We start from the raw sequence: 13,814 nt of genomic DNA, 5'->3' as shown, positions 1-13,814 counted from the left end.
ATAATTCAACCGATTTTCTCTTTCAAAGAGCTCTTGTTTCTTATCTTGATAGGTTACAGATATTTTTTCTTTATTTATTGTCATAACTTAATGTTTAGGGTTTCATTTAATTTTTCGACCTTTTTTGTTAATTCTTTTATTTCAGAATTTTCTTCTTTGATCTTTAACTTAGATAAACTTAACGGGCTATTAATTTTGGATTCTCTTATTTGAAAATTTGATGAAACTAATTTTTCTGATGGTTCTTTTAGTAAAAGAACTGGGTTTTCAATAGCTTTATATTTTGGTATTTCTGTCTTTACAATTTTCTGAAATAATTCATCGACATAAATTCTTTCTCTATTTTTAAATATTATACTATGATGGCTATTTGTTAAAGCATAATTTATTGCATATGTAATTGAAAATGGTTCATCGTCTTGTTCCATTAGATTTTTTCTGTGAAATTTATAAGCCAAATTTATAGATCTTCCAAGATTTTCAGTTGATAAAGGTATAGCATATCCAAGATGGCCATTGAATTTAACATTTACGTTTGCCAAGTTTCCATGAACAATTCCAATTATTTGATCTATTGGGTCATCAGTAATTCTTTTGTCACAGATTGCTAAGCTTATTGGTGAATTAATTCCTTTCATATATGTAGATTTGATTAAGACTTGTATAGTACTAATATGAATCCATCCAATTTTAGATCTTTTTTGTTGATCCTTAATTTTCTCAATCTGTTTACTCAATTCTTCATCATTTATCAAAGCTATTTCAAGTTCTCCATTGGCGGATTTTATCTTTATAGGGGCTTCAAGTTGAATTTTTCCATAGTATATTATATTTTTTCTATTAAAAACTTCTTTTAAAAGATTTTGTTTATTAAAATTTTCATTTGATTTGAGATTTAATTCTGTTTTTAGAACAGCCTGTTTTTCATTATCTAATAAGGCAGATAATCTATAATAATCAGATTCTTCCGTTAATTCTAAACTTTCTAAATAATTCATAACTATGAGATTAGGATAAAGGCGTACCTTTCTAGAGAAAAACTTCCTTTATTTAGAATATTTACATAAGATGTTTTTATCTCCAGATGGGAGATTGTAGATACTAACTCCAGAGGGGAGTTTAGAATTGGTTTTTCCTAAGGGAATTCTTCTTCAGACTATAGAATTGCCTCGGCAGCTTCCTCCTTGCTCTCCTAGCATATGAGTACTCTTAGCCTCCTGCTTTCTATTGTCTGATGCCTTCTACAATTGCCTAAGCAACCTATTTATAATGGTTGGGTCTGATGGACAATTCCCATCCTTACCCTTCTTATGACGTCATTGCTTACGTCATTGTTTATTATCTTGCACCAGCTACATTGTTGGTGCTCTATGACCTAAGCGCTTACGTCACTATGCAATAATGTTGAGAGATGCTTCAAATGTGCTGTCCTCCTCTTTCATCATGTGACCTTCAGATGCATTGTCTTCTTCCTTTATCATGTGGGTTGATTCCGTTTTATTATTGCTTTCTTCAGATAACTCTGAGACACATAGCTGGCACTTGTGGTCTTCTCTGTCTTTTATCAGATAGCAGAGATTCCTCTTTATCCCTTCGGGGAGTCTTTCTAAGAGTCCAGATAAGTTGTAGAATGCTGATTCAAATTCCACTAAGAGTCTCATCTCTCTTTCTTCAATTTCATTCCTTTTACTGGACACAAGCAAAGTATTTCTGCTTTTATAATTGATTCTTGTGTGAGATTCCCTTGTTATCTTTTGAGTTCTTTCGAAGACCCTTGCTAGTGTGCTGGCTAGTCTTCCTTCATGACTGTAGATTGTTAAATCTTGAACTTGATCAATTGGTTGAAAATTTCCTGGGAAGACGGACATGAAGATTACTTCATGTGCTGGAACCAAGCATTCTTCTTCTTCATTAAAAATAGGTTGACTATTCGTAAATTTTAGGGATATATCCCTTGGATTTACGTTGTCAATCATATTTTTAAATCTCTTTACTGCATCAATGAATCCTGCAGGAAACTCACTAATAATTTTCAGATCATTAAAAATTAAAATTGTATCAATTAATCCATACTGGAAAAACTGATAGGTGTCAGATGGGAAAGCATCTGGAAATATAACCAGCTTTGTTAGCTGTTCTTTGGCAATAGGATAATATCCCAAGATTGCCCTTTTTTCTTCAGTCCAATTCAAGACTATGTTAAGGGTTTCTCTGAGATTTGATCTACAGACCCTTTTCTTTTCCTTGATTTCAGCCCTTGTAGGAATGTTTCTTATTATTCCTGTTCTCTGGGTTTGAATTGGAGCTTTATCTGCTCTTTTTAGGGTTTTCTCTGGATGAAGAGCTTCATATTCCCTGAAAGATTCCTTTGCTTCTTCCAGTTTTAAAAACTCTCCTTTATGAATTATCCTTGATTGATGTGTAAATGGTGCTGCTTTTTCCCAGGCATCATATACTCCTTTCATGGGGCCATTATAAATTACATAATATTTTTTATCTTGGGTGGATTTTTTGATAATTTCAGCAATTGTTTTATTTTCTGGAATTTTTTCTTCACCTGATTTGTCCACCACGCTTAGCTGGCTGAACTCTGATGGTTTTGGTTGTTGTGTTGATTTCATTGCTTCGATGGCCTTCTTAAGGGATTGGATCTGTGTCCTTATTTGCTGACAATGCTTGCATTTTTCGAGTTCTTGTTCGTATTTTTGAATTTCTTGATCTAATGCGTTGTAGACGAACTCCATTCTCTTGTTAATGTATCTGCAATAGCATTTTTGTCACCCTTGATATATTCAATTTTTATTGGATATTGTAACAAAAATAATTGCCATCTTACCAATCGTCCATGATTATAATCAACTTTTAAATTATATCGTATGAAACCTGTTAGGTAACTTGAATCTGTCCTTAATGTAAATTCTCTGGGTAGTAAATCAATTTTCCATTTCTTAAGAGATTTAATTGCTGCTAGAGTTTCCTTTTCATGAGTGGTATATCTCTGTTCTGTTGGAGTAAAAGTCCCTGAAATATACCTGCAAAGTAATTCCTTTGGGGAATATTTAGAATCTAGTGATTCTTTTTCTTGTTCCAAACTTTTTATAGCTTTCTTAGCTTTTAGGCATCCTGACCAGGTTATGTCTGAAGCATCTGTTTCTACTATTAAGTAGTCATTTTCTTCTGGAATATAAAGTTCTGGAAGTTTTTCACAAAGTTCTTTAATTTTTTGAATTTGCATACTATCGTTTTCATCCCATTTCCATTCTTTTTTAGTACTTATTTTTAGAAATAAACTTTTAGTGTATTCTGTTATATTCTTTAAAAATCCTTGATCGGAAATATAATTTATACACCCTAAAAATCTTTGTAATTGTTTTCTATCTTCTATTTTATTAGGAAATAAATTTACCTTTTCTAGAACATTTGGTTGAAGTTTTAGCTTACCTTGAGTAGATAGAATTAATCCAAGAAACTCTATTTCTTGTTTTGCTATTCTTGCTTTCTTTTTGCTAAGAACTAATCCTTTTTCTTTACATCTTTCTAAAACTATTAATAATTTTTGAAGATGATCTTCTTTATCCTGTTTTGTAAAAATTAGTATATCATCAATGTACACTAAAACAAATTCATTTAATTCTTTTAGATTTTCTTCCATAAATCTTTGATAAATACCTGGGGCTTGTTTTAATCCGAATGGTAATACATTCCATTCATAGAGCAACACACTTGTTGATTCTTTTGTTGGGCAAGTAAAAGCAGTTAATTTCTTTGTTTCTTCGTCTAAACGAAGTTGCCAATATCCTGATTTTGCATCAAGAGATGAAAACCAAGTTGCTCCTTTGATTTTTTCTAAAATAGAATCTTTTCTTGAAAGTTTATGAGCATCACCAATGGTTGATTCGTTCATCTTCTTATAGTTAATAACCATTCTTCGTTTTCCCCTTTTAATTTCATTATTGTTTTCGACATAAAAGGCTGGAGCCACATGAGGACTTTTACTTAATCTTATAATTCCTTTTTCCAAAAGATCTCTACATTCTAATGAGAACTCTTCTCTATCTCTTGCGGAATAAGGAATTCTATTTGGAACATTTATCTCTTTTGTAGGATCTTTTAATTTAATGCTTATTAATTCGTTATTTGTATTTTTAACATCTAAAGGATTTTCAGCACAAATTTCATCCAAAAGTTCTTCTATCTTTATTTCAAGATTATTTTTCGGAATATTTATCTGAAAGTATAAATTTAAATAACATGTCTCTAAGATAGAAAATATTTTAAATTTTAGAATCTTGTCTATAGTAGTAGTTGGTATTTTTATACGTTTTGATTTTTGATTTATTGAAGAATCGTGTGGGGCTTTTAAAACTATATATGTTAATTCTTGAATGAATGGATGATATAGCTTTAAAAAGTTATTTCCTATGATAAAATCTATTCCAGAATCTAACATATATATAGATGGAACAATGAACCTATAATTTTGAATAAAAATTTCAATCATCTCTGCTTTTTGGTCAATTTTATGTATTGATTTGTCAGCCATTCTAACTCTTAATGGTTTCTTTAATTTTTTCCAATCAAGTTTTATATTTGAACTAGCAAAGCATTGTGTTGCCCCAGAATCTATGAAAGCATTTATAAACTTTTCTGTTATTTTTATAGTAATAAATGTAGCATTATTACTCAGTCTCTGAGTCTATTTCTGAGACATATTCAAAAATATAGTCTAAGTTATCATCAGATTCTTCTAATGGTTCCATGAAACAAGACTTAGCAATTTCTATTTGTTTAGTAAGATCCTTTTTATCCTTCTTTTTCGGGCATTCATTTGCGTAGTGTCCTTCTTCTTGGCAATACCAACATTTACAATTTTCTTTTTTATTCGGGCAATAGTTATTTCTTTGTCTTTTATTTTTATTGTTATTTTCTTTTCTAAAATATCTCTTTTTTCTCCAGTTTGGATAGTATTTTCTTTTTCTAAATTGATATTTTCTTTTTCTTTGAAAATTTTTATTAAGACCATATTTTTGAGGTATCTCTTCATTATCCTGACAGCAAATTCTGATTATATTTGCAAATCTTTTTTGAGTTGCTTCTTGCATACAACGTTCTTTTATTTCCTCTCTTATTGCAGAGGTTGCTCTACCAAAATTATTTTCAATTGTTCCTCTATTTATTTCTCTTATAAATCTTTCCATTATAAATTCATTAGCAGGATATGGAAGTTTTGTTATGTACATACTAAGATAATGATTTTTATCTTTTTCTTTTAATTTGTAATAATGTATTCTATATTCACATATATAAGATTCCACATTACATAAATCATATATCTGAATATTAGCTAAATGGTTTTTTGCTTCTTGATATTCTTTATTATAGACTTCTTGTCTATGATCTATAATATTTTTTCCAAAAAATTCTTTATATAGAATCATCATTATATATAATATCTTATCATAAGCTGTTGTTTTTGTTTCTAATTCTTCTATTATTTGGTTTTCTATTGATGTCATATAATATCTTATAGTTCCTTTAGTATGAAACCCTATGTAATTCCAAATGTCTCTTCCAGACAATTCACTAAGTTTTGGATTAGTAAAGGCTTCTAATAAGAAGGAATTTAACCAGTTTTCGAAAATTTCTTTTTCGTTCTTTTTGCAGTCTAAATCAAGCATTCTTTCTCCTTCCATTTCTTGGATTTTAGGAACGTATTTTGATGGTATTTTTGTATATCTTGAATCTTTATTTATAAACCCCTTTTTAAAAGCATAATTATCAAAACCTGTTTCCCATTTAAATTGAGATTGATTTTCCTTAGATGTTCCAGCTTCATTTTTTACTTGTATTGGAATTGCTGGTTCTTCGTCACTTGAATAATCTAGAATGTGTTCTTCATTTTCTATATTTTCAGAATTAACTAACTCTTCTTCTATTTGAAAACCATGTTCCATAATATTATTTTCTTGAGCCATTTTTAATTGTTTAAAAAGCATTGTAACTTCTTCTAATTTTTCTTCAATATTCATAATTTCAATGGTGGTTTTACTTTTAGATCTGTTATGTTAATTATATTTTGAAGTTTTTCTTTTTTGGGATTCTCTTTTTCCTTATCTCTTTGAAATTTTATACATACTAATATTTCTTCGAGCATATCTACTATAGAATTTAATTGTGGGTTGAAGGTATGATAAAGATGTGGAGAATCATTTCCATGGTAACATTTTTTAGAAATTCCGTGTGAAAAATAAATTTTTTCAGGTTTTTGAAGTCCTTCAATAAAACTTATAGTAAAATAAAGATTTTGAGAAAAATTATTTTGTATTGATTTTAAGAATTCGGTGTCATTACAATTAACATTAGTTAAAATCATTAATTTTTGATCTATTAATTTTGATAACTTAATTATTTCTTCTCTTAAATCTTCTAATTTACTTTTTTCCATTAGGTGACGCTTTTCTTTGTAAAAAGTTACGGTTTTGAATGAAAAGTGTAGCTTTAGGATGTGTGATTTAGATTTTGCCACATAGTCAAATCTTTAAATCTGTACAGATTTAGATCTGTACCATATAATTTCCTAAAAAAAAATATCAGTTGTGAATTTGAAGTGGAAACAAATACAACTTCCTTATTTTTGTCATATGGACCTTGCAAGTTGCATCAGAGTTATCTAAAATGGTTCAAATTTAACCGCTCTCCCGCGCGAAGGCACGGCCCTCTTGCCCGCCGCGACTATATGATATTGGTGACATATAATATTTCATTTTTCACATTATGGATAAATAATATTTTAGTCCCTAACTTTTCTGGCTTAAATTTTAATTTCATCCCTAGTGTTTAACATATTTGTATTTGCTTTCTATATTTTTTATCACTAATTTCAAAATATTTATGTGTTTACCTTCAAAAAAATTATCTGTTTACATCACAAATTAAAATTTCTATATTTATTGTAAAAAATGTCTATATTTCTTCTTGTGTTTGTCTTAGAAAAACTTATATGTTTTTTATAAAGAAAAAACTTATGTATCTAAGTAAAAAATTTGTGATTTTTACTTTTTATGCATTTTTTCTTTTTTTTTCTTTTATTTCTTTTTTTTTATAAAAATTTTAAAAATACAAAATAAAAGAAGCATATAAATTCTTTTAAATAAGTATTAATATAATAAAACTCAGTTAGATTTCATTAATAAAAAAGTCCATCCAAGTCGTAGAAAAAATGGACATCACTGAGAATTCAATTAGTTGGAGGATGAATATGCCTTCATCTCCTCTTGTATAGATTCTGTACAGGATTGTTATTCTAGCACCAATATATATATAGAAAAAATAATGCTACATATCTAAGTCTTTTTATTAACCAAGTTCAATTAAATTAATTTAATATAACAAAATTCAGTTATCATTAATATTATTCTAAGTTTTATTGTTTAATTTAGTTAAATTTAATTTATAAAAAAATTTAAATGTGTAACATTAATTTATATATATATATATATATATATATATATATATGGTATTGTTATTTTAGTGTATATGGATTATCCAATCCTTGCTAAGAACATTTTTTAAACAAGAGCGCTAGATGACAAATTAGCGTTATGGCGCTATCGGATTATTAACTAAAGTTAATTTAGCTAGAATTAGTGATAGTTTAGTTAGAGTGAGCTAGTTCCCTCAGATTCACTCTTAATATACATAATAAAATAATACATATATAATTTCTCATATACAAATCCCCCATAATTTTTTTTCAACTCAATTTATTAGGAGGACTAAATATACAATTTCAAATGGTACATGTATGAATCACACTTTGCACACTTATACCTTTTATACAAACAAATGGAATGCACAAAAGTAAAGGGAAACAACAAAAGAAACCAATGTATTATGTATACCATGTATGTGCTTTGTTTTTTGGGAGGGAGGTATAACATATTTTATATTATTGTTCTCTCTAATTTCCTTTATGTCACTGTCATTATTAGCACATTTTTTTTATCAACGTTATGCTAATAAAAAAATGTACCAAAAATGATCATTGACAAATAATTAAAGAAAGAAGAGAGAAATATAAAATTATAAGATTCTCATGCAAGTGAGCATTCAAGAGGAGGTCCTTGTGGGAAGCGTTTGAGATCAGTGCAATAATTGTAAATCATGTAATTCTTTTGGACCCAATGGATTCTTGCAAGGCCTGTTGAATCAAGAGATTGGCCCATCCATGATTGGGCTGGTGGTGCATTGAAGTTTCTGTATGAGGCAGTGAATGGGGCATGGGCCCAATCTGTCTTCACAAGCCCACCCCTTGTGGCCCAGTCATCAGCATTCCAAAGGCTTGAGTATAGTCTCATGGGTTGGTTCTTTGGGAATGGGACCCCTCTTGATTCTAAATTCTTGAACTCCCTTATTGGTGTGCCGTCCACAGAGAATCTATTAAAATACCAAGATTTAAATAAATAAATTAAAAAAATATTGGCCAACTGAATAAATAAATAAATAAAATAGTCCTTGCTAAGTGGCCAATCCTTGTTTTGGCTAGCATGTAGTTGATAGTCACATGTTTATTTAAAAAATAATTCAAAGTGATGAGAAAAAAAGGTAGATTATTCGTAACTAAAATAAGTTTGATGACTAATTTCATCACTCAACATTTTTCTGCATAAAAAATTGACAAACTTAGATATAATTATATAGAAGTAAATTTTGAAGAGTGTTGAATAAGTATTATCTAAAAATAATTAGACTCTTAGAATTTCCGTAAATAAAAATCATTTTGTTTTGTAGCTACAGTTGTTTTTGGAATAGTCTTACACTGGAATATGTGCATCTATATATCTACCGTTTAATGAAAAAACAAAAAATAAACAACTAAAACATAGATAGGACAATAGTTTCTATCTTTTGACATGACAAAATAATTTTACATTGGAATATAATAATAACAAAAATAATAGTAATACTAAAAACAAACTGTCATATTATCATATTGCGATGTAAAATTCAGGGACAGAATTTTCCTATATTGGTTGCAATAAAATTACTTATTTCAAAAACAATTTATATGAATGATAATATTTTTAAAACGTGATAGATTATGTGTATATAATTCTATTTTTTTTAATTTATTCTGTTCAATCTTTTAGAATAACAAAATTAAATTTTAAAAATACATGAATAATTATATTTTTAATAATATAGACAGAAGAAAATTTAAATATATATATATATATATATAAGACAATTGTAAAAATGATTATCAATAATAAATAAATTAAAAAGAAAATAAAGACATACATGATGTTGTGAGGATTCCAAAGAATGGAATAGGTGTGGAAGTCGGCGGTGGGGTCGAACCATAGATAGAACTGCTGTTCTCTGTTGCCTTTCCCTTGCGTGAATACGTTTGTGTGAAGAATGTACGGATCTCCACTCAAGTTCCCCAGAAATTCAAAGTCTATTTCGTCATGTGTCCCACCCAACGAAGATAGCTGCATGCGTGCACCAATAATTCTCACTACTTTATTATTTTTATTAATAATACTACTATCTACGTATATATATAGTATATTATAAAATTATTTTTCAAAAACTTAGATCGATAAAAAGAGATAATAAATAGTAAAATATTTATGTTTTTAATATAATTTTTTAAATATTTTTTTAAAATTTATTTGAATCTTTTGTATAATTTTTTTAATTTAATAAAAATTAAATTCTAAATTTTTTTGATATAAAAATTTTAATATTATCATTTTTTTTAAAAAATTTAAATGAATAAAAATAATACATAAATAATTATATCTCCAATATAATAAAAATTTATTGCAAACATTTAGAATGAAACTAATCAGAATAAAAGAAAGCTTACATAGTATGTTGTAACGGTGCCAGCGGAGTTACCAGGAACGAGTTTGATTTGCATGTCAAGTTTGGCAAACAAATACTCGTTCTTGGAGCGAAATCCGGAGCCGGAGGTTCTGTCCAAGGACAGTGTAAGAAGCTGGCCACCGTTAAAGATCTTAGCACGGTTATCACCCCAAGTTACTTCAAAGTCTTGATAGAAGTTACCAGCCGCAGCTTTGGTAGCTATAGTAATAATTAAGAGAAGAGAAAGAAACCCAATAGGGACCATAGTTACTAGTGTTGTCATTGTTGTTATTATTTTCGTAACAATTTATTGCAACGTGCTAGCTATTTTATATATGGAAGAGACTGGAGGCAAAGATTGGCACAAAAGATGCCAATATAATCTAAGAAGTGTGTTGGTGAAGATTGAGTGCATGAAAAGTAATGGGGTTTGAAGGTATATATAGGAGAGTCGGGGAGGCTTTGTTGATTGTGGGCATGGGAATTATGGACGTGGGGATCACTGGATTCTGGAAGTGGGGGAAGTAGTTGCGATGATCAAATAAATTATTAATTTAAAACCTTGATAATATTAATATATTATATATTTACGTCTCATGTATAGATATCTGCATGTACTTACATGATATAATAAAGTATATATTCAAATTTTACTTATTGATTAGTATCTCTGTTATAGTTTAACTCTTAAATTGGGCTTAAAATTGTGGCCGGTTCAAGTAGATTTTTTCTGGAACTATACCGACTCATAAAAAGTATAATCTATGATTCAGATTGAATTCTGCGTATATTTCGTATAAATCTATTTAGATCATTTTTAAGTTTATGCTTTAAACATTATAAATAAAAGCCAATGAATTATAGCTCAAATGACATAGTCTCTCCATACTTAATTAAGAGGTTGCGAATTCGAGTCTCCTATTTTTGATAAAAAAAATTATAAATAAAAGATTCAATATATGTCTAAAAGATATTATTTATCTCTAATCTTTATATCTCTTAAACAATATTGACTTGTGAGTGAAAATTAATTTTTTGCATGTACAATCCTACTTCTGTAGAGATGCCAATCCAATTTTACAAATACATGTTTGATTATTACGAAAGATAATTTTAATATCATTTTTTGAATAATCTTCGTATAAATAGCCATTTAATATTATTTGACACTTTGTCTCTAAAAAAATATTTTTGTGGTTATTAAAAATAAATCATGATAAAATACTATAAAATTAAACAATTAAAACGGATATTGTATCCGATGTTATTTATATTTGGATTTAGAGACTAAATTATCAAGTTTTAGAAGATAAATGGGTGGATTCGTTTTGAAAATTTAGAAGAAATAATGAAAAAATAAAATAATAAGAAGAATTACAAGCGTGTGTGTAAGAGGGAGAGAGATAGATATGCATGGGTTGGGACGTTGGGTTTGACTTGGCTTAGGTGTTGGTGTTGGTGTTGGTGTGTATGTAGGGCAGGGCATGGTGATTAGGAGAGTGTAGGGGACCATTTTACAGCTAATGAAGGATTGGTACCCAAGTGTTGTGGAATAATTCGACTTCTCACTTTCTTAATTATTTCTTTTATTTATTATGGCCATCTATGAGCTTGTTAATGGTGCCTTTCAAACATCAATTCATAATGGCATCTGTCTACTCTTTAATTTCGAGTTATATATAATAATACTCTATAATTATTTTATTTTATTTATAAAGCTGTGTTACGTTTCTTCTATGCAATTAAACGGGTTGTTTATCTATTGACACCTAATACACTAGTTTAAAAATGAGAAAAAAAGGGTTGATATTAAGATAAAGACTAATTATATCAATATTTAAATGTATTAGCACAATTAATGAGAAGTTTGGCTTTAAGAAAAAGTTTCCTTCATATGTGAAAGGCTAGCTATAAGCACATAGTTGGGTCATTTTCCACTGATTGAGAGTCCCTTAAATTAGTTAACATCTTTCTGCATAACAACAAATAATTAAATTTGTTTTTAGTGTGAGATAGACTAAATATTTAATTAAATTATGTAATAATTATTAAGTCCTCATTTTTTAGTTATGAAAGCACGCATGCATAATAATATCCATAGTTTTTGAGAACTGTGGACGAGAATTCCCTAGTTCTTCTAGACTACTAATTTAATTAGTGAAATTAAAGGGAATCGTATGGAAGAGAACATTATTATATATATATATAAAGATGGAATGATGAAGAAGGAGAACTAAATGATACCGATTGATGTATGCAATTCATGAGATTTAATAGCACAAGACTATTGTAATTAAAATTCAAAATGGAATCGGAAGGTCATTTACTCAGTATTATTATTATCTTGAAGAATTATTCTACTTGACCTAATAAAAGAACGATGGTCTCACTTGGTTGGTACTATGTCATCGTTGCTGTATTAGGATAAGTTGTACATGTCCAAGTTTCTATTTTCTAACATGACGTACAAACATTATTCATTAAAATTAGGATAGGATATTCATATGAAGTTCCTATTGGAACATTTGTGGATTGTGAACTATGGAATATTGGAATCAAAAAGAAAAATAGTGACTGGTTTATTTTAGACGTTGGAGTTAGAAAATTAAAGAAAGGGGGATGGTAGAGAACTTGGTGGTCACATCATTTCTAGTTTATGTCAAAATTGGGTCTTACATTGGTCAAATGTTGCTATCATCAAAGCTGGCTGAGATTCGGAGCCATCCATGAAAACAGATTAAAAATCACACAAGAGTAAGTTTTGTTTTAAATAAAAAAATGTTTTAGTAGATTTATTCTATTATATAGAGTGGGTAAATTTTTTTTATAATTAGGTAGAATATATAAATAATTTATAAGCGGGTCAATAACTAAATCTGATGGTTGACGTATGTCTCACCTTGTTATATAATACCCCTAGCTCCTTTATACGAATTATTATTAGCATTATTCATAAATGAACTTTTTTTTTGAGAAAATAACAAATAGATTTCTGATCTTGTTTTTTGTGGACATTTTAATTTTTAAAAATTAGAAAATACATTCATATTCTTGACTTCTTATCCCTTTAAAATGTTGACAAATTTACACTTTCATTGAAGTGGCTCCGTTGGATCTACGAAAAAATCTGACGTGGCTCTCATGACGCTGACCTAACCGTTACGGGAGCACACGTGACATGTAACTTTTCAAAACAAGACATATTAGTCTCTCCATACCAAAACGACGCCGTTTCACCAAGACTCTTCCAGACACATTTTAATCCCCTTATGCAATATCTATAACACCCATATATGAGTTAGAGAATTACTGAAAACCCTAAGAAAACAAATGATCAAACTCCCTTCTCTCTGTTTCTCACTCCAAAAATTATACTACGAAGAAGAACAATCGTTGCGGTGTGAAGTTGATGTCGGAGGCGGTGAAGAATGTTGCATTGAGGTCGTGGTTGCTGTCTTCGTCAAAAGGTAAGATCATCTTGCTTAAGAAAGAAGTTTTGGTTATTCATATGTGAACTAGTTTTGAAGGCATTCTATGTGCATGTTGATAGTGTGGGTAAAAATGGTGTAATGAAGTGTGAAAATCGTTTTTAAAATGTCATGTGCCGAATTTGAAGGAGGGATTGTGTTAGGGCAAAGGTGTTTCATTCATAAATTTTGTTTCTGTTTTTGGACTTACATATAGTTGTTCATGGATTAATTTCATATGGTTGATGCTTTTGTGGTGTCGATTTTTCATCATAGAGGTAATTTTGTCAGAGCAAGTGATGGATCCCTGGTTTATCAAAATTAAAAGGTAGAGAGGTTTCCTGAAATGGACCTGGACTTTGTGGATTTTGGAGACCTGGTAACATTGTTTAAGGGTTTGCGATACCAGTCATACAAGGCACTATACTACTATTGTAAATCCTGCAAAATTAGCGAATAATTAATCAATAAATT

At 29.1% G+C, this 13,814-nt stretch overlaps 1 protein-coding gene across 1 annotated transcript; it reads right to left on the bottom strand.

The window, feature by feature from the left end:
* Window positions 1–7,695: 7,695 nt before the first annotated feature.
* Window positions 7,696–10,378, bottom strand: LOC130968780 (xyloglucan endotransglucosylase protein 1-like). The gene is made up of 3 exons (XM_057894238.1): window positions 9,875–10,378; window positions 9,301–9,494; window positions 7,696–8,436 (listed from the first exon to the last, which is right to left on the bottom strand). Exons 1-3 carry the CDS (start codon window positions 10,154–10,156, stop codon window positions 8,094–8,096), a joined length of 819 nt encoding a protein of 272 aa, XP_057750221.1. The 5' UTR covers window positions 10,157–10,378; the 3' UTR covers window positions 7,696–8,093.
* Between the last annotated feature and the right edge of the window lie 3,436 nt (window positions 10,379–13,814).

Source organism: Arachis stenosperma, chromosome 3 (genome assembly GCF_014773155.1).
Source record: "Arachis stenosperma cultivar V10309 chromosome 3, arast.V10309.gnm1.PFL2, whole genome shotgun sequence".
NCBI classification, from domain to species: Eukaryota; Viridiplantae; Streptophyta; class Magnoliopsida; order Fabales; family Fabaceae; genus Arachis; species Arachis stenosperma.
The sequence above is the reverse complement of the archived record's forward strand: the minus strand, read 5'-3'. Positions and strand labels throughout refer to the sequence as shown.

Bases quoted from the DNA above. Each gene is read 5' to 3' on its own strand.
- LOC130968780 (XM_057894238.1), bottom strand. From the start codon at position 10,156: ATGACAACACTAGTAACTATGGTCCCTATTGGGTTTCTTTCTCTTCTC. The intron at 9,495-9,874 runs GTAAGCTTTCTT...GCACGCATGCAG, and splicing joins GCACCGTTACAACATACTAT to CTATCTTCGTTGGGTGGGAC. The intron at 8,437-9,300 runs GTATGTCTTTAT...GTATTTTAATAG, and splicing joins TGGAATCCTCACAACATCAT to ATTCTCTGTGGACGGCACAC.